The 26,919-nt window shown below is 26.8% G+C and overlaps 2 protein-coding genes and 2 long non-coding RNA genes across 6 annotated transcripts in view; 3 read left to right on the top strand and 1 right to left on the bottom strand.

Annotated features, from left to right (window-relative positions):
- CCAP-R (Crustacean cardioactive peptide receptor) overlaps positions 1–12,145 on the top strand; it is an 89,001-nt gene extending 76,856 nt beyond the window's left edge. For 2 of the 3 annotated variants that reach the window (XM_011058402.2, XM_011058403.2), the window contains exons 7-8: positions 11,036–11,216; positions 11,656–12,145. In XM_011058402.2, the coding sequence (XP_011056704.1) occupies positions 11,036–11,216; positions 11,656–11,851 (377 nt within the window). In that variant the 3' untranslated portion in view covers positions 11,852–12,145. The remainder of the gene's footprint in view (positions 1–11,035; positions 11,217–11,655) is intronic. The other variant, XM_011058405.2, reaches the window with a different exon arrangement.
- Positions 2–4,349, top strand: LOC147910875 (uncharacterized). Its single transcript, XR_015547919.1, has 2 exons — positions 2–404; positions 516–4,349. It is a non-coding gene; the product is annotated as an uncharacterized LOC147910875 (long non-coding RNA).
- On the bottom strand, positions 2,393–25,588 carry LOC147910874 (uncharacterized). Its single transcript, XR_015547918.1, has 2 exons — positions 25,219–25,588; positions 2,393–6,904 (listed from the first exon to the last, which is right to left on the bottom strand). It is a non-coding gene; the product is annotated as an uncharacterized LOC147910874 (long non-coding RNA).
- On the top strand, positions 12,766–26,919 carry LOC105147420 (uncharacterized). The gene is made up of 8 exons (XM_087415045.1): positions 12,766–20,534; positions 21,066–21,128; positions 21,588–21,789; positions 21,915–21,996; positions 22,524–22,675; positions 23,070–23,271; positions 24,858–24,940; positions 26,192–26,919. Exons 1-8 carry the CDS (start codon positions 20,384–20,386, stop codon positions 26,421–26,423), a joined length of 1,167 nt encoding a protein of 388 aa, XP_087271171.1. The 5' UTR covers positions 12,766–20,383; the 3' UTR covers positions 26,424–26,919.

Raw genomic sequence — 26,919 nt, 5'->3', positions numbered from 1 at the left:
AAATCCGATATATAAAGAAATGATACAAATGTAAAATATCATTCTTAAAATACGTAATTATTTAGTTAATAATTGTAAATCATTGAATAATAATCTTTATAAAACATACAATTTTTTAATCAAATTTGCTTCAAAAAATCGAGACATGATAAAATCAAGCGATAGAAATATATCTCGCATAAGAATTAAAAATTCTGTTATATTGTGTCAAGATTCGCTTTAAAGGGAATTCAGATTTATATGCAGTAAATCTTTTTAGTTAAATATTTATGTAAGATTCTTCGGCTTTGTATGAAGTTATATTTCAACATCTGGTATATGATTTTATGATCATCCTTCATCAATTCGTATAGGTATGAAGAAAATTATTAGGTCCCGACAAACCACAATACATCTGCTTTAAGGTACGAAGTTCCCTTTTTTCCCTTTGATGTACACGAGTACTTTCGTAGATGATAATAAAGGAAAGACGGCTGCGTCAATATTTCGCGTCAGTAAAAAGTAATAAGTTTCAGCATTTCCTATGTTTCTTTGATACGAAATTGGTGACCCATTTTACTTGCGCAGCGTACCACACAAGGAGATAAGCAAACGAGCCTGCTATTTGATATTCTTGTGAGAATCTTCTAAGATGGAAGGGATCGTATATTATATACGAAATGTTCTTTTTTTCGAGAGAAGCTAAAGAAATTAATAAAGTACGGACGAAAAATATGAAATCTTCTCATTTATTTCACGAGCGATAAGACCGTTCTCAGTTTAATTAATTTCAGTTTAGTAATTAAGTACTAGACATTTGATATGAAAAAGAATTACTGTAATGCCAAAAATAATCTTATAAAAAGAGTTAGATAATCCTTTTTTAAAAGATATATCTAACAATTTTATTAGTTTTGTATGCGTGCGTATGTGTTTTGAATTCCATAAATGTTCTCATAAACCGTATCTATAACGTTTTTATAGAGCCATCAGTCTTGACACGTGGAATTTCAGTATATAAAGTCATTTTGTAGAAACATAAAGTTTCTGACGAGATTATTTTAGTTGATCGTATATTATACCGAAAACAGACTATGATATAATTTGAGTTATGAAACATTTTTTGTATAAAAATATTTAATATATATATATACATATATATCTCTATATACATATAGACACATATGACCATATATTGATATCGTCCTTTTAAATAAAAAACGACGTAACTAAAAAAACATAATTTTTAAGTTATTACCAAAATGAGTTAAGTAAATATTATCCTATCAATAAAAAAATATTATTCTTAAAAGTTAATTTCATTAAAAATCGTCAAAACAAGCAAGCAAAATCAAAAAGTAGCAATTCAAAAAGAACAGCTTAAAGAAATTATCAAAAATTAAAAAGGGTAGTTTTTTTTAGAGTTACAAGACGAAGATGATAAAAATGATATTTGATCATGTTACGAATACATTCTTTTTGTCGATATTATTTGATTAATCGATAATTTTTTATCAAGTTAAAAAATAATTTTTCTTCTTTCCTATAAGATAAGATTTTGTTAATTATTTTTAAAATAAAGAAATAATATATTGATGTACAGTTACATTTATATAATATATATGACTAAGATTTATGATCTCTATAAATCTAATCAAAATAATCGCGTTTTTTCCTTAACAACCGTGAAAATTATTTAATCTTTTTATTTTAATAAAATAACGTTAGCATTTTCACAAATGTGTTTGTAACCGTAGAACATTGACAAGTCCTTTTCAAATGAATAGCGTATTTCCTTTTAACTTTAAAGATGTACAGAGAATCGCTAACCAGAATCGCAATGGGCGAATTTCTTTTTTTAGCTGACGACGAGAATACGAGTTTCGATGATGTAATAAAAAAACTGGAAAAACTTCTTTTTAGTATTTTCTGAAATCAGAAAAGTGAAAATCTTAATTCTGAAAATCTCAAAAGTGAGAAACTGCGAAATGACGAAAATTACGTACACTGTGTGAATTTTGCGTGTAATGTATCTTGTTCTATGATTTGAGATTAATATAGGTATATATGTATATTAAATATCATAATACGAATACATGTAACTTTCTCTTGTTCATTATTATATTATTATTATTAATAACAAAACTAATAATCGCTATTGTAATAATAAAATTATCAGATAATTATATCCATTTTAAAGAATTATTTTGATATAAACATTAATAAAAAGTAAAAATAAGATTGATTTATTTCTGAAGACATCATAAATTTTTCAAATTTTTCATACATATTACTCTTAAAATTTCTCTTAAAAATTATTTGTAAAATTAATCTATAATTCCAGGGAACTAGCTTTTCTACTTCAAAAGTAACAGATTTAATATCTCATTATTATTATATGATCATAAAATGCTTTTCTCTTTCTTTTTTTAAGTAATAAAAATTTTCATAAACGAAGTATAAGACATACAAGCGCGTTTTTTTAATCAATGTTTTATGCTCAATATGAAAAGATCATATGTTTTTAGTGTCTATGCTTTTACTAGCGTTCACAAATTTTTTGGAATAAAGTAACGAGATAAATCTTCTTCTAATTGCTCATTTTTAAACTGTAAAATCAGTATATCGAATTAAAGAACTTGCTAATGTACGTATTATATTTGCGAGTCGATAATATCCTCGTTTTCGAAATAACATACACGTTCATCATTTGTGAGAGATGCAATCATTCATCGGTTTTTTTTAGAAATGTTTGTACGTTTTGATCGATTATTAGAATGGTGTGCACTCATCGCGAATGACAGATAGATACGTCCAATTTATGTTTAATTGAATTTTTTGCAGGGTTGAATAGTAACTAATTAAAACGTTAAGAAAAAAGTTAAAAAGTTAATAACTTTTAATTTAATTTAATTAATTTTAAATGCATTAATTTTTAACTTAATTTAATTACTTTTAAACTTTAATTTATCAACTTTTTTAAATTAAAAATTTTTCTATTTCTCTTAATGCTAATATTTTTTTTTCATAAAGTTTTAAACATTAGAGAATTAATTTAGAAAAGTTCAATGATTTTATGATGAGAGATCTATAATAAGAGTTACACCATACGGTAGACAGTTTTTATTGACTCGCTAGATTTTGTCAATTCCCGTTTATATTTGAATCATACTAATTTTAGATATCATAAATATGAAATGAACCTTAGATGAAAAGCCTTGTTGTTAGAATAATATTGCACATCCCATTTTCTACATTTTTATACGTATATTTTTTGTAACAAATATCTAGTCGATGTAGTCGTAAACATGCATGAGGAGTCATTTCAGAAGTTAAAGAAAGTTAGATAATAGTTAAAAAAAAGAGAAATAATGCAAACATATATCCTTCTCTCTCGCAAGATTTGGACAAAACATCTTATGATGTGACTCTTATTATATATAAGTAACTTACATGTGAATATAAAATTAAATTTATCTAATAATTTAATTTATATTTGTAAATGTTATTTAAAGTAATCTCATTTTAAGAAAAATTAGGACATTCTGATCTCAAAAGTAATTTTTTTCAAAATTAACTTCTTTTTAAACTTAAATTAATTCAATCTTAACTTAACTTTTATTAAATTAATTCTTTATTCCTTCAACTTTTAATTTTATTAATTTTATAAGCCATTAACTTTAACTTAATTTAAAAAAAAACATTAACTTACCCAACTCTGATTTTTTGAGTGTAAAATTATCAACCGTAATACAGTAAAGAATACTACATGCAGTTTTTTTCAATAAATCGTAATGGTATATGAGAATACACAATGAAATATTTCTACCGAAAATTTTATATTGTAAAGAGAAATCTTGGATAGATTTGCTATTAAAATTCCAGATATGCACGCATTAATAAATTTATCTATTATATCTAATTATTTAAATTCAATAAAAAATGTAATATAAAAAATATTAGATGTTTCTTATTTCACGTACACATATTTTATTTTCCTAATTTAATTTATCCACTTTTTTGTAATTTAAGAAAAATAACATTAAGTTCTTACATTTACGATTTAAAAGAGCTAAAGGAACAGATTTAAAGATTTCTTCGTATTACGTTTCGTATACAATTTGTAAAAGCTTGCTAAAGAGATTTTTTTATATTATTTGCTACTATAGCCATTACGAATCTTTTTTCAAATTAGCAATAGTATAAACTTTTCATGATTTTACGAGATAGTTTTTTTAAATTATTATGTCGGACTGATTGATTTTCGAAACTACATAATGAATTTTTTTGCAATTACATTCTATTTTTTTAAATTAAAAAATATTTTTTATAATCATTAATGCATTAACAATGCTATTGGAAAAACATAATTCACTTAAAGATTCTAAAACAAGAAATGAATTAGCCGCGCGCTGTTTGAAACTACTTTCCTATTTAAAAAAAAAAAAAGTTATCCTACTCTGCGTCAGATGTTCATCCAGTTTTTTCACGTTTGACAACTTTTTCCTATCCGTAGTTTTTCCAATATCGATGTTACAAGAGCAACTTTTAATTCTCTTTTTGATCATGGATGTATTGAAAAATGAAAGAAAGAAATATATATATGTATATATAAAGCTTTCTAACAACTTCTCTAATTTTAATTTTCATGAAAAATTGTCTGATAAATTTAAAATTGACTTTTTCTTAGCAAAATTATACAAGACAAATGTTTAGCTTTTCAGTTTTAAATGGAGAAAATGACCAAAAATTTGTTCACAATTAATTTTAATTTCTAATAAGTTATTAAGTGTTTTATGCTATTATTAAAAATATCTTGCATATTGATATTATAATCCATCAATGCTATTGAAATATTATTTATTTGATAATTAAAAATAAATAACATTTCAATATAAATAATATAAATAATTTTATAGTGATACATAAAAATTAATATTGAAAAGTGATATTCAGAGAAATTTAGATTCAAATATTTTACTATTTTAGCAATGTATTAATAAAACGTAATGTATTCATCTGCAAATGCTTTTTACATCAATGGTTATAAAAAATATGTGCATTGAATTAATTATTTTTTATCGATTTGTACATATACTATAGCAGTAAAACATTTAAATTTCGTGAAAGCTCTAATCTTTTCTAAATTTCCTTTTCTTTTGAAAACAGCTTCATTTGGTTTTTTTCGATATATTAACAAACCACAAAAATAAATAATAAATATGGTTTGTTAATATGTCGAAAAAACTAAATGAAGAGATATTCTCAAAAGAAAAGGAGATTTAGAAATAATTAGAGAGTTTTTACAAGATTCAAACGTTTTACCATAGTAAATACACAAATCGATAAAAAATAATTCAATGTATAAATATATATTTTTACAATCATGCATTGATATAAAAAGTATTTGCAGATAAATACATTACTTTTTATTGATTCATTGAAGTAGTAAAATATTTGAATCTAGTTATTTTTTTCTAAAATATCACTTCTTAAATATTTAATTTATTTCTATTCTATAATTTTTGTATGATCATAGAATTACTTATATTATTTATATAAAGTATGTCTTATGATACGCATAATACAAAAAATTTTTCTAATAGAGATTTTTAAATTAGTTAGAATATTTTAAAAATTAAGTATATAGAGCAAAAATCTTAATAGGAAAATATCGCATTCGCAATAGTAATTTTCTAATTATAAGCAATTCCATTTAAGTTCGCCAATGATTGCACACCCGTATTATATCTCCCGTTATCATATTATTTTCTCCGATAATATCGGTTTTAATTATCGAATTGATTTTTAATTTTTTACGTGTAGCTTACATAAATAAACAAACAGTTAATATTGAGCTGATATAGATGGCTGGGCTATGAAATACTAAGTTAACTTTGATACAATATAAAAACGACACAGTTTTTATTAGTGCATTGATTTCAATAAAGTAGTTGAAATTTAAAACATATAGTTATGGAGTATTTGTTGTCCTTTTTTTGTTGACATATGCACCATGAAAAAGTTTATATAAATATATTAGGTATTTTTCTCTACTAGTTTATACAACATTTAATCCTGAAAGTCAAACACAGAATTTTAGAATTCTATTTTTCAAATGTTTAGGAAGATAAATAAACCAACACATTTAATAAAAACTAACTTTTCCGTATCTTATTTTGTCAATATCAATTTCTTTTTACTTCAATTTATTTTTATTTACACAATTACGTAAATACATAAAGGAAAAATTTATTATTTCTATCAGATATAAAAAAGATTGGAGAAAAATATATTTTTCTATATTTTTAAAAATTATATTATTTCAATTTTTTTTACTAATATTTTATTTTTTATCCTTTTCGTTTATTCTTCAATAAATTTGTAAAATTAATTATTTGTACTATATATTTGATATTAAAAAACTGTTTAAATAATTTTATTATATCTTTATTATCATTTATTTACCCTTTGCTAAACTTTATTTATGGAATATTTTCTATTATTTTGTATTCACGCTTGCAAGTTTATCCCATAAATTTCAAGCGACTGGTGTATAATTAATATTCTGCATCATAAGATACAGAATGTGTCAATAAATGCATCGCTGAATTACGAATCGATATAATGAACTGATATGTGTGCAAGTGCACCGGGGAAGGATATACACAATAAATCTACAGATAAATATACACGCATTCCAGGATTAAATGATAATATTGATCTATTCTAGCTCATCCATTTGTTAGTATATACTGAATCTATGAGCTACATATTTATTGGTAATATTTTATATTCTAAAGTTAATATATACATATCTATATAAATATCTAAAAATTTTTCTAAAATAAATCCATTATTTCAATTAAAAAATTATTTGACTTACTCATACCAGTCGTAGTGGCGAAGTTGAAACTGCATTGATCTGTAAAATGTAAATATAAAATATAAACTGTAATATTCCAAAAAAATTATACTACTAAAAATAATAATTACTTGCGTTGAATTTATTGTACATCTTTTTTAAATGGATATTTAATATAAAGTAATTATGTAATTTTCGAAAAAATGTATTTTTTTTATTTTAAGTATCAACTGTTTATATATATATATATATATTAGGTGTTGGAATTAATTCGTAGCGTTTTTTAATGAAAGAATGTTATTTATTTCACATGAGCATTAAAAAATACATTAATGAAAGTACTTCCCATCACTTGTAAAACGCTACGAATTAATTCCAACACCTAATATATAATTTTTTTATAGATAAAAGTTTTTTTTCTTTTAATTCTTATTTGCGAATCCTATCCAAATAATCGGTTAATTAACAAGAATAAACAGAAAATAACGACTAATCTGGCAAGTTACAAGTAATATATAATAGCAACTTAATATTTATCCCATGATTGCTTCGCCGTCACTTGATACCTTCCCGAACTTCCTCTTTACTTGCGAGATCCTTCTTTTTTTTATCCATTCATGATAACACTGTAAATTACAGTGATTATTATACAATTATTATAATATAGTACCTTACACGATGTTTTATGCAATCATTCTATTGCAACGATATAATACAAAAAAATAAAAACACTAAGAAGGTACAATCATATAATATAAAACTGCGACTCGCATGTGACATATTTTATAAATTAATGTATGAACTTCGTGAAAAAAAATATATACTTAATAATCATTGCTTTTTGTTACATATTAATTAAATTCGATAAGACATTCCATACTTTCAATCCTAAAATGACATGCGAATTAACTTTAAATATTAAAAGTTCGAAGAACAATCCCAGTTAAATTCGAATCTAAGCTTTTATATTATAGAAATCCCATTCAATATTGAAAGAACGATTAATTACTTATTTTGAGCATTAAAAGCAACGATGATTGAACAATAATACTTTTAATAAGTAATTATTAATTAATCACTTCTATTATTAAATCTCTATAAGAAAAAAATATACAGTGAGTGCAAAAAGTATTCGTACAAAGAAAATATTTTTTAAAAAAACTTTATTTTTAAAAATATTATCCAGCGAGAAATAAGTCATCGAATCGATATCGATACGATAATTTCAACATCAATTCAACGTCGATTCGATGTTTAATTGACAATCATTTCTTGCTGGGTAATTAACAATTTATTCATAAAAAATAATATAGACTGTATGTTCCTTAAAATCATATATATCAAAAAGATGTGCATTAATTATAGAAAATATATCATCTGAAAAATAAGCGCAAATTAAAAATTCTATTGTTTGGATGCTCAAAAAGTATTCATACAGTTGAAAAATTTAGCTTCTAAATTCAGGAATACGTGCGAAACTCGTTTGTTTATGTTAAAACGGAATATATTTATTGTATAAAATGACTAATTAATATTTATTTCTTACAAATTTTCTTTATAAAAAATTTTCTTGTATGAATACTTCTTGCTTTCACTGTATATATTTATCGTCTGTACATTATTATAATGAAACAGTTTTTATAGCTCTTGTCGTCGTGATTCCTATCTATGTAACTACATATACCTGAACGTATTTATACCTGAAGTAATCGACATTTTCAGATACGTTTATGGATAGTAAAAATTAAATCGCGATAGATAATAAATAATACAATAGCTAATCATTTATAGCAAGAAAGCCTTTTGCCATAGAATTTATTTTGCATGCATCCCTAGGAATAACGATACCACATAGAATGACTTGTGGCTTTATCTTATATGCACTTGATGAATCGCACAGAATGACACGGCAATTTATACGCTTAGAGCCGATTCTACATTAATTGCAAGTTGATCGCAAGTTTGTTGCGACAGCCAATATGAAGCATTGATTTCAAAATGCAAGTTTCAGATTGCGTTCAACAAAACTTGCGATCAACTTGCAACTAATGTAGAACCAGCTTAACGCGCGATAAACACAGCGCGGTGTATTAGTACAAACAATTACCGAGGCCACGCGCCAGTCCTACTTTCGTCGGTGTGTATTTTTAAAATACTACGACAAATATACAATCTGAACTTTATGTATCAATTAAACTGATTTTAATGGTTAGGTTATTATCATGCATTACAAGCTTCACTTTCAACATTCATCAGCGTTGCGTTAGATAACGTTAAGATAATAATTAATTTGACTGAGAATCTTAATCAGAAAAAAGAGACCAAATAATCTACGTTTAACAGTTAAAATTTGCTGTTAAAAAATAATATTAGTTAATTGCTCTAATGTACATAATATCGAAGCAATAATCGTTCACATCAATTAGCTGAACAGTGAAAATCAATAACAGATATTAGGATAATACTTCGGCTAATACATGTATATAAGAGCGTGAACTCTACGTAATATTAATTTAATTGCGTGTAATTTGAAAACTATTATTTTTAACTATGTATCGACATTTTTATATTAAAATGATTATTTTTAATTAATTTCCGAAGTACTATTAAGAATTTTGGAGATTAATGTATGTACATAAGTATACAACATATAAAATTGTAATAGGATTTTATATTATAATATCCTAGAGATAATTTAAAGTTAAAAAATCTAATTTACGTTTTCACATATTCATAAAGTTAACGTAGAAATATAATTTTATACTGCAATAAAATTATTATAATAACCCTTATATCATATTAACCCTTTGGAGCTGACGCCAAAATAACATAGTTAAAATGGGAGAAAATGGCGAACTGCAAATATCGGCGAAAAATTAAATATGTAAAACCATGATTATTTATCAAATAATAGAAATTTTGATTTAAAAAATACTCTAGTCATTTGGCTTTAAACTACAATAATTTATATTTTGTGTGTGTGTGTGTGTGTGTAATATAAGTTAAAATTTTAAAAATCGATCAACCTTGCCATTCGGAAATATCCGCTGTGTCGCTAAGCGAAGCATTGCTGAATCGGATTTGTTTCTTGTTTAAAATTTTAGTTTACATTAAGGCTAATTCTACAATGTGCTTTTTGTTTCCTGTTTCTTGCTGTTTGTCTCTGTTTGTCTCTTGCCTTTTTGATCAATAAGACAAAAGACAAACAGCAAGAAACAGAAAATAAAAAGCACATTGTAGAAATAGCCTAATAATTTATAAATGTCAATTATACTACAGTTTAAAGCTAACATCTTTTTATAATAAATTCTATAATTGATAAATAACGTTGGTTTAAATTATATTTAAATTTTTCCTTAAGTATTTATAATAATTTTTTTCAAAATCAAAATAAAATTAACTAATTTTGTGATATATCTATTTACAATACACAAATAATTAATTTTTTTACATAATCATATTTGTTCCACTTGTTTGAATGTATTGATAAATATATATTACAGGTAAAAAATTCATTCCGTATTTTATGTTTCGTTGCATTAATCTATACTGAAATACATCTCATTGTATTGCCTTCTTTTTTGTTTTCAATATTTTTGAGATTTTATTGTTTTAATTAAATATAAGCTTTTTTCTTGAACAGAAAATATGAAAAACCATAAATGGTATCTCTAAAATAGAAGCCTATATATCACATCTATAAATCAAATCAAAGTATTTGCAAAAAGATAAATGGAGCGTTTATATTATTCTGAGTTTGTTAGGTTTGTTATCTAAAATAAAACTGACAGAAACTTAAAGCAATCATTTTATCCAGTTTTCGTAATATTCTCTATTTATGATAAAAATAATAACTCGCAATTAAAAGCGGTGCAAACAATCGTGTTTTATTTGTAGCACATACATTAAAAGTGACGTTACAATTATTGCTGCATTCTGCCAGGTCAATTAATTTATTGAATCGACAATTTATTCTTAATATACATATATATTATGAAATTATTGTTTTAATTATTAGTTTCAAGATAAAATGATTTTTTCTTTAATATTTTAATTTTTCAGATTTGTGATGATGAATATTATACATATTTGTCCTAATATTTCTCTACAAATTTTTCGATTAATTAGCTATGCGCGTAAAATATAAATTGCCAGACTCACGCAATATGAGCGAAAATAATTCTGTTTCAGTATTTATCCTTTGTTGGAGTCCATACATAGTCTTCGACCTTCTTCAAGTTTATGGACACATACGAAAGACTCAAACAAATATTGCAGTCGCTACCTTTATACAAAGTTTGACACCGCTCAATTCGGCCGCTAATCCAATCATCTACTGCCTTTTTAGTACTCCTTTCTGCAAAACCGTACGGTGAGTATGTTAATTAAATGTAATTGATGATTATTTCGTATACATATAGTGCAATAGTTAATCTAGCTGCATTTAAAAACGGATTTATTAAAAACTTGTTAAAAGCGCGATTTATTTAAAAGCGCTTTTTTATATTTACGTGAGACGTAAACTTAAATTTCTAAAAGCATTGAATAGCAATGCTTTTAATACTCAAAATAAGTAATAAATCATTACATAATTAATGATTATTTTATAATTCAATTAACCAATATCAAATTGGATTTTATAAAGGTCTAATAACAAAATTTTTTAAAAACAATCAGAATAGAAAGTAGAATATGTTTTAAACTTTCTAATGCCTCAAGTTTCACAAATTCAAAACAACGTCCGAGAAGATGGCAACATTTCCCTAGCAATTTTTTGCCTTTTCCGTTAAACAGCAATTGTTGCTCGGTAGGAACATGCAGGCAATCTCCTGGATTTCGGGTTGGTGCCCGGCAAATTCGCAACACTGCTTCGGTACTGGGGCGACAACCAGCAGTACGAGGACGACTGTGACGACATCCTTGACGGCCCATTCCTCTCGCAGAAGCGGACACTTTACTATGTTGCATTCTACGTCGCGAAAACGTGTTATGGTCTCCCTAGTTTAAAAATCGTGATTTTTTAAAATTCAAGTCTACACGTTTCTTCGTAGATTGATATCCTAGGTCGATATTCGGAACAGACTTAGTGTAACTAACTCGCTTATAGTAACTTGCTAATAATTGAATCAATTATTACTTAAAAAAACGCAAGTTTCTTATTAATAATTCAAAAAAATGAATGATTTTTATTTCGGAAAACTTTATTGAAAAGTAATGACCAAATATATGCAATTTGGAAAAATTATGCAAGCCAAATATTCCAAATTTTTTTACATTTCCAAAAAAAAAAGAACCAAATAACACGCGATTGCAAGAACTTTCTTACTATTGAAAAGTTTTTGCTTTTATGATATGTGCTTTAACGTATTGTTTTTTTATATCTTTTCCGCAAAGATCAATTTTCACGGATTACAGAAATCTAGGCAAAAATGTATAAGATACTTCTAATAATGCGCGACTATCAACTTGATGACATAACAATTATTTTAATTTAGAAATAAGATTAATTGATAATCCAATTGACAGTCTTGAATTGACGTCTCCTTAACTCGATAATCACACATAATAATGTATATATTTCTATATGAAGCAAAGTATATTGATTATTTATATAAATGGATGATGTCATACTACAAAATTTTACGTAACATGACAGTTTTATTTTATCTATTGTATAAACTATAAGCGAAAATAAGAATGTTTATGTTATAATTATACTGTAGAGCCTTTCAATTTGATTAGAAACAGTCAGTAATTATACAATTTTGTTGAAATTTATTAAAAATGAAGTAAAACTGAAAGAAAACTGAAGTAGCAAACGTATGTATTTAGCAAATTTAACGTTGATAATTCTAAGAGAATATATATATATATATATATATATATATATATATATATATATATGTGTGTAGACATATGTCTGGACATATATGTATATGAGTATTTCAAAACTATTATTATTATCGAAAGTTATAAGAAAAGTATTAAAGAAATAGGTTTAAAAAACATCATTCGCATTTATGACTAAGTCATTATTTATTTCAAATTATAATTGATTAAAAATTCAATGTAGTTCAATTTCTTACAAATTAAACTTGAAAGTTATAAATAAATGACAAAGTTTTATTATGTTATTATTATGTATGTATTAATAAATAATTTCAATTTAGGAAATAGTTATACAAATATTTCTAATATTCAATATTGATTTCTTAAAATCCTACACTTTACGAAGTTTTTAAGTAACGTACAAGAAATTTTAATTTTAAGCCAAAATTCGTTAAACATTTTTACATTAATTTTAATAAAATTTCTTCAAATAAAGAATCAAGTTTATATAAATTACAAATTAACTGTAGTTTAAATTTTAAAGAAAAGTTATTATTCTGAAATACTTTATATATTATAGAGTCATATTTTATTGCGTAATAAGTATAGAGAGAGAATAAAAAAAGGAATAAAAGATGGGAGACAAAAGGAAGTCGAATCTTGCAAATTAAAATTATGTAAAGGCAAGTGAAACAACAAAAATAACAACTTTTTCATAATATTACCTGCGATGGATCTCCTATAACTTCTTCGCACCGTCCAATGATAAAGGACTGATAAAGCTAGGCTCTTTTTTTTCTTAATATATAGATTAAAACGCGCAATGCTAACTATTCTATTAACTATCATGAATTCATTGTGCAATTATATTTTCTAAGCTTAAAAATTACTTAAATGTTTTTTCTTTATTCGAAAATGTGCTAAATAATATCAACAATGTACATTAAGCATTACGATCGAGAAAACTGTGTAAGTTATCTATTATATTTCGTTCATAATTTAAATAAATATCTTAACATTTATATATAATATATATAAATATTAATATATTATACTATTATATATTATTTGTTTATTTTTTTCAATCAGATATATGGAAACCTTAATTTAAAAAAATATGTAAATTCAAAAAGCCTTTTTCAGAAACAAAAATAGATTTCGAGAAAAAGACCAAAATCATATAGTTATACGCATTTCTAAAATAAATGAAATAAATAAATATAAATAGTTCAAGTTAGAACTTATCGGTATGTAAAGTAATATAATTCAGATGTTTAATGAAATAGTTCTTATTTCAGATATGTATAAATTATTTACTTAAAACTATTCTTTTACAGTAAAATAGATTGTATTGCAGTCTTGCAAAAAATAATCGTATTAGCATGGATCTAACTGTAATTCTTAGAACTTATCATTTCTCAGAACTTATTTTCTTGATTATAATAAAAAAATGTTAAAATGAACATCATCATTTATAACTGGCTTCTTCTATAACTCTTCTTTTCACAGAAATTAGACTTAGAAAACTGCTTAAGTCAAAAATATTTATAAGATAGTCTAAAATAACTGTGTATGCGTGTCAATAGTGTCATAAACATTGATATCAGTATTAAGAGGGAACATTTAAAGTGTGATAATAATGTATATGTTTCCTGCTATTTGTGCTATTTGTGATTTATTAATCAGATTAGATAAATTTATTTTTCGGGCTCGATCGATTGTTAAAGATACCTTTTATTCTCGACATCTGTTTTTGACATACATTTCATTTGCTTGCCGAGAATGTGTAATAATTTCTTTCTTATATATTTTAAGACTTGAATCTGTTATTAAAATCAGTTGATCTTAAGATATTGAATTCTGAGGCATTCTACATATATTAGGTGTTGGAATTAATTCGTAGCGTTTTTTAATGAAAGAATGTTATTTATTTCACATGAGCATTAAAAAATACATTAATGAAAGTACTTCCCATCACTTGTAAAACGCTACGAATTAATTCCAACACCTAATAATATATGGAAAAGATAACACATTTTACGAGGAAAACAAAAGGGTACAAATTTTTGAGACCGTTTGAGGATTGTTTAATTTGTATGTTTTCTTGTGTATTTTTCTTTGTAGAAACCGAAAATAATTATTGTAATAACGCCAGATTTAAGAAAAAATTGGTACATTAAAATAAAATTAATAAAATGAATAAAATTTATAAAAACTTATTCGCATCATTATGAAATCACTGTCAATTATGCCTCAATGATTTAGAAATAATTCCAAATTGAATCAAATGCGAGTAATATTGCACCACAAAACGTTAATTAGATTATATTTCTTATTAGGACATTTGTTACAAAAAATTAATAATCTTACGAAATAAGATAAAAAGTAGTTAAAAACAGATAGCCGAGATATTCAAAAGCTACCAAACGACTAGGGCTGGGACAGACGAACAACTTTGTGGCGCAATACACAAACGTCAATCTATTCACACACAAGCATAAAGTCTATGAATATGTCGCTTATTTTTCGCGGCACAAAGTTACTCGTCTATTCGAGCCCTAAGACGGGGAGCACAGAATGCATAAAAAAATGAACCAAGTCTTTCATTTCCATGAAATAAAGAACTCTGATTGGTTTTCTTATGCCTCGTATTTTATGCGTTATGCAAGAGTCTGTGCTCTCCACTTTATAACGCGTACAACTTACGCGCAAGTAGGGGAAACGGTATCGAAACAAATGGTATAATATAATCTAATTACGTTTTGTGGTGCAATATTACTCGCATTTGATCCAATTTGGAATTAATTTATTCTAAATCATCGAGGCATAACTGACAATGATTTCACAACGATGTTGAAATATGAATAAAATCCTTAAAAAATCCTTAAAAAATATATCAATTTTTCCTTAAATCTGGCGTTATTTAGAGGAAAGGCCCCTGTTACGAGATACCAAGTTCATTTTGGGTAAATGTTAGAAGTCTATAGGCAGAATTTTAAAAAATAATAGGTAATTTTGAAGAGAATTTAATACTTTAAGATAACGATTTACATAAAATTTAATTCAAATTCCATTTTTTTTTTGAAAATTAAAGAAATGTAAAAAGTGAGCAAATCACAAAGTCAAAAAATTGTGCTCCTAATACGAGATGCTCTGAGAAATTGATAGTAAAACGCAAAGTATATCAGTATATTGCAATTAAAAAAAGCTTTATTTAATGTTTCTAAAATACAAACAAACACAGCCAGCGTGCGCGAAAAATGAGTATGCGATAGATTATATCCAGATAGATTGTACCCTCGTTTTCAGGTAATTGGAATCAAGTACCGCAGATATAGGCACTCGATGTTCATTCCAGTTATCTTTTTTATTATTGTATAATAACATTTATATTTTAGTAATTTTCACTATAACATAGGAGCATGGGTTATTTCATATTAGAAATACTCTGAATATCTCATATTATGATTTCCATGTTTTATAGTTTTATGATCATCAAGTCTTACTTCTGTAATTAAATAATTCAACATATCCCGTATTTTTCTATTAGTACGACCTTACTTTATCACTACATGAAGAATTTATTGACAATTATTTATTAAATAATAAAGATTTAAATGTTCTTCATCTCAATGAAACTTGAAGACATCCAAATTCTAAAAATCTTATTTTATAATGACTACAGGCATGATCTAATAAAGAATTTTCTACTAAATATATTTTCAATCCAAGAGCAATAAATTCATGGTGGAACCAATAGATAGCGTTTAGCAGAAACGTTGCTATCTCATATTAGGCGCCTGTCTCATAATAGGGGATTTTCCTCTCTCTCTCTCTCTCTCTCTCTCTCTCTCTCTCTCTCTCTCTCTCTCTCTCTACATATATATATATATATATATCGGTTTATAATGTCTTTCGCCGTTGTCTCGTACGTATGCCTGTGGTACTCACGCAGATTGTACACAGACACATACGGGACTACAATTTTAACGTCGGTTCCGAACAGCAGTTTTTGAGAGACTTTCTTGGCAATAGATACTCTTGATAATTTTCCGGACCACCGAAGAAGAGTTACGAGCGCGTAAAAATTCTTGAGTCTGCCTGGGATCGAATCTATAGCAGTCACATAGCAGTCTCGTATGCTATCTATTACGCCGCTCGTGCTCAAGTCTGGTGTTATTATAACGATTATTTTCGGTTTTTACGAAGAAAAATACATAAGAAAATATAAAACAATCCCCGAGTGATTGGGAAACCCTCAAAAATTTGTAGCCTAACCCTCTTTTTAAGCAATTCTCTGTGATGCAGTTCATTGTGTGCAATATTTTAATCAATTAATTTTCTATATATTTATTTTTTATATTCTCTTAACTCTTTGAAGTTGCCGATGGATCTATTAGACTCACTTAATTATAAATCTCTGTCAAAAGATCAAATAATTCAATTTTTTTATGTTACATCGGATTATTCTTATTAAATATATTTACAATCAATATTTATTCTTTTTTGTACTAGTTATATCCTTTTAGTTACTTACAATTAATTAGCCTTTTAATTAACATAAATAATTTAATTAACATAATGTTACAGATTTTTAGTCAGCTCCAAAGGAAAAAAATAAATATTCTTTTACGTTTCAAGGCACTAGAATAAGAGGTATCTAACCAGCCATCGAACAGCCTATGTGGAAAATAATACGCTCAAAGTATACGTGTACATATGCATTTATGTGTGTATAATATATAAAAAAACTGAACGAAACCACCGCGTGTATATATATCTTCGTAATGTAATAATGCACAATGGGGTATGATATATTAATGTGTAATATATTCTTCTCACGAAAGCGCTATGACTGTTTAAAGCGTCACAATGTCCTCTGCATGATCTCTCCGCGTTATGATTTACGCAGTGATCGACGACGCGTTGTTCCGGTAAATTGAACCAATTGAATATATTTATACGCTAGTAACTGGTAGAATAAATAAAATATTTATGATAAAGATGCTTAGATATATGTAAAAGAATACAGCAGCATATCCGGTTACTTTGTCCCTATTACGTTCCCGCTATTATGGATATAACAATCGCGCGTGTACGAGTTTAATATAATTATTCGATTGTCGGTGTGTCTTAATATTGTCTATATAGAATACATTTCGAAAATTTTAATCAAACTTGCGCGAAAACGAAAATATAAAAAACAAGAAATTATATGGCTGTCCTTGTTATATAACCACTTCCAATTAGATTAGAGGGAATGATTATGCAAACTTTGTTGCAGTGCCTAATTACGTGACGACTGTAGATTTATACTCGTCGCGATTTTTTCACTCGTTCAATAACTTAGATTATTTTATAATATCAGAGATAAAGAAATTTTGTTATCTACTTATAGTTGTAGGCAATGTATTACTTTATTCTTTATTAAGACTGACTTTTATATAGGAATTTCTTGTGTCTTTTCATTAGTTCATTTCATTAGTATCGATAATTTGATGTAAATGCAAGACTTATTATTTAATGAATGGCAAAATTTCATTTGATTTATTTATGCGCAACTGCATCAACTATATATGTATTTAATTTGTCAATCGTATTTAAAATAGAATTTCAAAAACTCTTGTTTATATCTTCGCTAAACCTTGACAATTTGTCGTATTGCTACTAACTAATTGTAAGATTTTCATGCCAATGCGCGAATTATACGTACAATGAGTACAACAATGTATATGTAATATATCTTTTAAACGCAATGTATAGACGGGTATGTATTCAAAATTATATTATTATTAATCACATAATATTGTAGAGGAAGACATAAATTATTATGATGTAAAATGTAAATTATCACGCTATGTAACATTGTTCGTATACACATCGATAATGGGTACTGTTTGTAGATAAAAGTGAATAAAGCTATAAATTATTTAATTTAATCTTTCTATAACACTTTACTCTTTTATTAAATGCTTTATTTCTTCCTATCTTTAAAAATGTTCTAATAAAACCTTTACTAACAAATAATATTGTATGTTTTCTATTGTAATAATGATATAATTCATACAATATAATAAAGAACATTATATAACTTTAATTAACTAAATTTGATATTTTATAGAAATTCAAGATAAATAAAATTAAATCTCTCATTGTTTTCACAATTACACACCAATAAATCGTTTTATGTGTTTTATTGTTTATACGTTAATGTGTTTATGCGTGTTTTATTGAATCGTTACATTTTACATATCACGAGTATATCACGAAAAAGCAAACAAAAAAATGTATAATTATATTTGAATTTATGTTAATACATTAATTTATATTAACATATTGATTTATATCAATATTATAATTTATATCAATATTAAATTTATATTTAAAGCAAAATACAAACAAGTGTTATAAAGTTTTTCAATATATCCATATAAATCGTTTGTTTAAATTTTTTTTATATCACATAATATGCATTTTGCGTGAACGCGTAAACGTCTTTAATACATAGATATTACGTCAAATTGCGTGGATAAAACGCGACGTCTATTGCTGGTTGAAATAAAATTTCTCGTTGCCTCCGTTTTTACGGCCCGCATAATCGTAGCTGTAAAGACCAACGGCGCCATGATAAGTCAAACGCAGCCAAAATAATCGTTTCACACTCCTCATTTTACACGAAAATATCTGCATCGCTTCATTTTGGTAATATTATCTACGTGCACTTCATATCCGACAAAAACATCGAATTTAACTTCTTCATTATACTTCATTTAGCATGTGATTCTTAGCTAAAATTAAGTATTTCTAAATTGTTTAAAGTCCGTGTAAGATTAGAGATTGAAATTGAAAATTATATTAGAATTTGACCAATCAAAGCAAAAGTTCGCTAAAGCTGATATTGGTTTTCTTTCTTCTGATCGATTAAATTCCAATCCCATCTTAATCTCAATCTCTAGTCTGATACAAGCTTACGAGTTTAAGGCACACAATATCTATGAGATATTTTATACAAAAGATATCATTCTCTCAAAATAATAATACTTAACAGGTTTTTTTATAACTTTTATACCAAGTTTGCCTATTAATAGTCACGAATTCTGCCGCAAAAGATATTTAAAAACAAAGGAAACAAAGAATCAGTAACCAATGGCCACTTGAGAGATTCAACGAAATTTTACGCTGGAATATGCAGCGAATGCGGCTTACGTAACGTGTTCTTTTCATTCCCATTCTCTTTAGCGGGAATATGTGAAGACTCGAGGGAAAGGGTTTTCGGTCGTTTAGATCTGTGGGGGACCTGCCGATCCCATGACCAGCGTATTCGCAGTAATCGTTATTTACTGCTCGTGAAGAAAAGGGACGAGAAGAGGTGTCAGCATTTTGGTGAACGTCAGGGACAAAAGTGCGAAAGTTGCTTTATTCTTAGTTGGAAAGGGTGGAATAAATTCGAAACGTCTGAACACGAAGAAGTCATGTAATTCGAATACGACGTGACTTTTGTATTTTTGTTTTATGCCGTTTCAAAAACTAATCAAAATAAGAAATGCATTCTCACAAAAAATGATAATGCGTTAGTCAAAATACTAAATAAAATTTTTTTACAGAATAGCGAATAGATCAGAAAATCAGTGTGGAAAAATCACAATAAAAAGAGAAAGATCGTAACAAGGAGATTTTTGTCGTTCTAATTGACGTGAATGCAAAAACGCGATGTCGTTATCGCATAATAGCATTCGTTATCGAATAATAGACCCGCAGCTAGATCAAACGTACTTGGACTTTAAATATCCTCACAGCTGCCATAGAACAACCTGCTATACGTCTGGCATCAAGAATCTTCATTCCACAGTCTGCAGCAATAGTGCGTAGTTTTTTATATTTCAAGGAAAATCTAATTGCGTTGAGATGTAGTATGCATAATAAATATAGAAGCAAAATTTACATTTTTTTTCAGAGAAATTCTAGAACAAAATTTCTTTAAAAAATCAAAAAGATGTCCTTAATAGAATGTCTCTATAAAATTCATATTTGTAGCAGTTTTAATTGTGCTTTTAATATCCAAATATCATTAAAATTGCTACAAATATGAATTTTATCATATAGTTCTAGAACACAAAGGTTATATACATAAATTAGAGAGATATAAAAAAATAAGTAAAAATAAGACTGCTTCTGTGATTTACAAATAATATGAAAAATTAAGAATACAAAAAAGTTAAACATATGTTGAAATATGTGGATTTTGCTATTGTATTTTCTTTTCTCTTTACATAAAAGATGAATATTCTGATATAAGAATATTCTGATTCAATATTCTGACTCAATATTTTTTTATTTACATTGATAATTTATTTTATATTAATCAGCGTTGTAAATTTTATTTACCTTTCAGAAAGTCATGAAAACGGGAAATCATTCAATTTAAACAGAAATAACAATGAGATATATAAAAAAGGTAAAAAACGTTAAAAAAACTATCTATAAAATTATTTAAAAAATATAAAATTCCAGACATAAACGTTTACAATAATTATTTTAATGATCAACGATTCTAACTTTATTAATAATTGCTTTATTATTAATTTATGAATATTAATAATATCCGATTAAATTTGATTGCAATATTAATATTTGCTACCTCATTTTCTAATTATATTGTTTAGATTAATTATATTTAAAAGATTATAGAATATTGAGTAAATGTTTATTTAAATAAAATAAAAATTAATAAAAGAGTAAAGTTCGATCATAGAATTTACTTACTTATTTCTTGACTTATAATTAACCGATTTATTAATTTTTACAACTTATATAATACAATCAACCCACTGTCTCTCCGAATAATGCAACTCGGAGCGTATCAGTCACAGAAGCAAATGAATATTAATTTAGTTTGAAATCCCCCGCATCATAGGCGATCCGCCATTTCCACATTCGAACATACATATGGAGAGAATCGCGAATGCACATACGTACCAATCGACGAAGCATTATGAATCACCGGTGATTTCGATCGAAAGAATGAAAATTCGTCTAAAACTCTTAGAAGACAGTAACGCAACGCTATATCTCAGAAACTGCGATCTCGTCGAGGAAAACATGAACTTGGCGAAACGGTGAGACTACCATCGTAATTACATAATTACGTTTTCGCTAAATAAATTATCCTGCGTGATGCAATTACATTCACGTTTTGATAAGTACATTTCGAACAAGTTCCCTCAAGATAAACAATATGCAGGCTGGAAGAAGATGCGACTAAAATAGAGAAGCTGTTAAAGAATGTATCACTATTACAAAACGAACTTGAAAAACTCAAGCTGGCTGATATATTAGCGAAACAAGCGGTAGAAACAATATTTATTGAATAAAAAATAAATGTTTCTAGAATATAATTAAATGATATGTATATGTAAAGATGCTATGCTGCAATATTTATACTGCATAATGAATAATAACCAACATAAAAATGAGATATCTGTGTTATTAGAATAACAACGGAGGAAAATAAAGTATATATTTAAACCTTTACCTAAATTATATTGATTCTTTCTAATGGTATGTTATCACATTATTTATTGTCATAAACTTTCTCTTATTTTCTCGATTATTATAATCTCAAACTTTATCATATATGTATATAATTAAATTTTTATATAAAAAATTTTTATATTAAAGCTGAAACTTAAAATTAAAATTAATAATGTAGAAAAAAGATGATAATCATAAATATCAGTATTTTCAGAAATATAAAATTCTAAAATTCTTATCACTGCAATTTCACGTTCATAAAATAAAAGAAAATTACGCATTTCTTTAATGAAAATTTACTTTTCTATGTAAATTTCAGAAACGTGATGAGATATGCTTAAAAAATAAATGCACCTCCTCGACGAATATAGTTTCCAAGACAAATTGCGGATTACAAATTTGGGAAACCTGCAAAGATTGCCATAGAGAATTGGAGGGATGCCAAAGAGAATCGCAGATCACAATCACGAAGTAAGTTCTCCAGAGATTGAACGGTGAATTCATCATTCTCATATTCTATCTCATATTATTACAAAACATCTTTGTACAGAGCTATATAAAATAGAGTCGTTAATAAACAAGACAACAATATGGGCCTAAATTACTTTTACAATACATTTCGTACAATTTACTTCAAATAATTTTATTTAAAAATTTCCGTCGATTAAGAAGCTTACTGGATAAAAACGGAGAACGTAAAAATCTTTTGATCATGAACGTTTCTTCTTTTATCGAACATCAATGAAAATTGATAAGTCGATTGAATATTTTGAATAACGCTCGTTTAATCTCACTTTGTCACTGTGCCTTCCCTTTCGAGGATCTATTCTCAATTTGTGTTCATAATTCGCAACTTCTCGATTAGATCAGAGTTTGAGTTACTAGAAAAGGATATGAGGACTTTGAGAGACGCCGTTATCGCCCGAGAAGAAGCCTGGGATAAAGCGGTGGAGCGCGAGCAGAATTGCCGGCAGCAATTAGCACGACTGACCGCGGAGGTGATCACCGCGCGTCACCTTTGCGAAACTCGCCAGGACGAACTTCACGTAGCTATGGATACTTTGACGGTAATATCGATAATCGACTGCTCGATAGCATATATCGAGGAAACAGAAATTAGAATGTTAGATTGACGTGCGGCGTGCCGTGATATCGGACAAACTTTCGAGAAAGATTTGCTTATGTAAATGTTTTGATGTAATTCTTGGCCTTAACACATGTTGCATCATCTCATTCATACGCATGGCACGCGATATGGAATTTAATTATTTAACATTGATTTGCTACTATTAGCAGTTATTAACATGTTGATTGCTGAATATCAATTAACTTAAATAATTGACAATTTAAATGAATGTTAGTTATTATTCGTCAATTTAACTTTTTGGAGGAAAAAATAAACATTTTATTGTTTCGATGAAAACAAATTTAATCAAGTAACATTCTTAGTTAAAATATCATGTTGAAAAATGAACAAAATTATTTAATTGTATAGTGACAATGTGTTAAAAATATGTTTATTTCATTTTACATGAAAAAGATAATGTTGTATTAGATAACAACAATTTCATTAAAAATAATCTTATTATTTCAATATCAGTATTATTTTTAGAAGATAAAAAAGCCACTATAGTAGCATTGAAATCATATCATTTTTTGAGGCAAATACAATGAAATCTTAAGGAAAAACTGTTTTAAAAAGATTTTAAAAGTGGATTTCTTCTAAAGATTTAAAAAAAACTTTAATGTACTAATATATATATTCTTTTTTTAATATAATGTTATTTGTTCTATTAAACTGTTACTGAATTAACAAGATTATTTTCAATTTAATTGCTGTTAATAAATGCTACTAATGAAAAGAACAGTTTTGTTGAACAGACACAAATTTGAAAATAAATTTTGTTGTACTATCAGAATAATTATACAGAGCGTTCCAACACTGACAATGAATATTTTACAGATGGATTCTTTGTAACATTTTAAAACAAAAAGTCTAATATGAAAATGTCAAGGATAAAATAATTTTCAAATGGGAAGAATTTTTATAACCTTTGATAATAAACTCTGTAAAAACATTCAGCATCATCACATTGATCATCTTGTTATCTTTGAATGCGCAAAATTCTAGCTCTATCATTTGAAAATTTTAAATTCTTTTCATTTGAAAATTATCATAGCCACAGATTTTCGTATAAAACTTTTCTTAAAATATTATAAAGAATTTGTCTTTAAAATATTTATTGTCAGATTTAAGACCCTGTATAAGATACTCAAGCTGATTGCTAGAATGGCAAAATGGTTTTTGCAGCCTTACTCATCATGCTTGCATTTTCTATATAACTATTTGGATGATCTAACAATTAAATTATTTTAAAATCTGTATGTACATATATACTTAAATTTTTAGATACTCAGCAAAATTTTTCTTTCCATGTATTATAATATACATTATTTTTATTCATATATTATTGTCTCTTAGGAAAAGCTTAATTAAAACGCGATAATTAAAAATTACGCTACACTTTTTCATATTCATTATGGCAACATATGTCACGATAGGAATTAATTAAAAATTCATATATCTTAGAGAATTATTTTAATTAATCCAGAAATAAAGATTTATTTTGTATCGGCGGCTTTTCATTTTTAGAAAAAAGAATCTGAGCTGAAAATAATGCAGAAAGAAATGTTATACCTGAACAAATTAATTGCGAAGCTGCATCTACGTCAGAGGTAAAAACGGTTCTCATCTATTTTATTCATAATAGATCAACTATCTGTCTTTCTTCCTTTAAAAATTGCAGTTGTCGGAAAATGCGATACTGGCGCACGTGCTAGCGTTGAAGTAAAAGATATCTTTTACTGGTTTTCGGTCGAGATTACAAGGAATGAAAATTCCAACAACCGCGCTCGTAAAAGATTCATCGCGAAGGATTCGAAATGCAAAACGCTTGCAAATATGGCGGACGTGTCGGTGCGATAATCATCGCGAATGAGCAAAAACTACTTGCCTCGATTAATTCGTAATAACGATCCGTCGGTTGCACACTCCATACTCCTCGCATCCTCGGCATCCAGGAGCATTCACGACCATTCATGACGTTCGTCGAATGATGCCAATAACGTGGAATACTCGGTAAATCGTTTCTTTCGATCGACGAAATGATCGCGATGCGATTCCACTTACAATCGACTATCGTGAAGTTGCCGCAGTCGCGTTGAACGTAACCGCGCACGCTTTTCATGCGTTTTAAGGCTAATCTACAATGTGTTTTTACTTCCTATGTTATTTGCTTTTTACTTTTTTCTTCGCGACTGTTTTTTTTTATTAACAATCACGTTTCTTTGTCTCTTTTGTCAACATTTATCTTGACAAAAAACAAACAGGATAAGAGGCCCATATAGTATACTTTAAATATTTGAGAGATTCTGGAAACGGCCTTAATACTTACTAATTTCTATTGATGTAATTTAGATTTAATCTCGGTTCAACTGACTTTTCATCTCTTCTAGTTTTAAGAATTAGAAAAAGATGGAGAATAAGATGCACCGAGATTAATAAGTTAATCTATATTGACTGCGTTCAGCAGAAAAAACTAATCAGTTAGTGATTCTTTAATATGATTGGTTCCTCTAATTTTTTATTTCATAAAAAGAAATTTTTAATTAGTCTTTAGAAGCATTAAATTCTCAAGTCGAGTTTGTCAAGTAGCAATCAAACTTCATAAAAAATAGAAGAATTTGAAATCAATAGAAGGACTTGAAATAAAAAATACAAGAGCTTGAACTCTTTTATTTTTTATAAAGCTTAACTTCTATTTGAAAGTCGAATTCAATTTTAAAGTTTAATTTTAATTTAAGGATTAATTAAAATTTTCTTTTTACGATTTCTACGAGTCACAATTTTTTACTGACTACAATTAAATAAATATATTCCATGTAATAATGTATTGTGCAACTTTAGGGAACTTGTTACTATTTCAGAGAGCTCGAAGAATACACAAGCAGTGGTGTAAGTTTCAATATTAGCGAGAGGGATCAAAAATGCATCAAGGAGATTGTGCGGCGCGTACAAAACTCTAAAAGCAAATCAAAGACAAAGCCCAAATGCACTTCGGATAAATACCCGCATTTGAATTCAAGCAGCCCTCGCGAGAATAAGAACGGATTGGATCAGGCAGGTTCCTCGGAGAATCATCACAAATTAAATTTGTAATCGTCATTTTATAAATCACCCTGTTGTTGTCTGTTTATATAAACTGTTCACGATTTTAGTAATACTATATATTCTAAATACTGGCAAATATATACATATATATGTATATATAAGTATATTTATTTGAATTTAGTATTAATATACCGACACTATTAGTATTGCGAATGTTATCTAATTATTCTCAAGAAAAATAAGAAAAATACATCTCTTGACTTTAATACGATAACTGCTATTATACAATTGATATTTTGTTTCTGTTTATAGCATATTATTTTAGTTCTTCGAAACTTACAATAAAATTTTTATATCTCTTGTAAAAAAACCGAACTGACGAACATTTTAAAAAGTATTGGTGTGGATTTAATATCACGCAGTGTCCAATACATATACAGAGTGAATTAGAGTCGTTAAACCAACTTTTTACCTTATGAGAAAATTATCGACTTCATATATAATTGAATATTATATAATATTATATAATTATATCATATATAAT

The sequence above is a fragment of the Acromyrmex echinatior genome, chromosome 1 (genome assembly GCF_024713525.1).
Source record: "Acromyrmex echinatior isolate Ae372 chromosome 1, ASM2471352v2, whole genome shotgun sequence".
NCBI lineage: Eukaryota > Metazoa > Arthropoda > Insecta > Hymenoptera > Formicidae > Acromyrmex > Acromyrmex echinatior.
Note: the sequence above shows the minus strand (reverse complement) of the source record. Positions and strands in the feature narration are given on the sequence as shown.

Bases quoted from the DNA above. Each gene is read 5' to 3' on its own strand.
- LOC105147420 (XM_087415045.1), top strand. From the start codon at position 20,384: ATGTCGTTATCGCATAATAGCATTCGTTATCGAATAATAGACCCGCAG. The intron at 20,535-21,065 runs GTGCGTAGTTTT...TTTACCTTTCAG, and splicing joins TTCCACAGTCTGCAGCAATA to AAAGTCATGAAAACGGGAAA. The intron at 23,272-24,857 runs GTAATATCGATA...TTTCATTTTTAG, and splicing joins TAGCTATGGATACTTTGACG to AAAAAAGAATCTGAGCTGAA.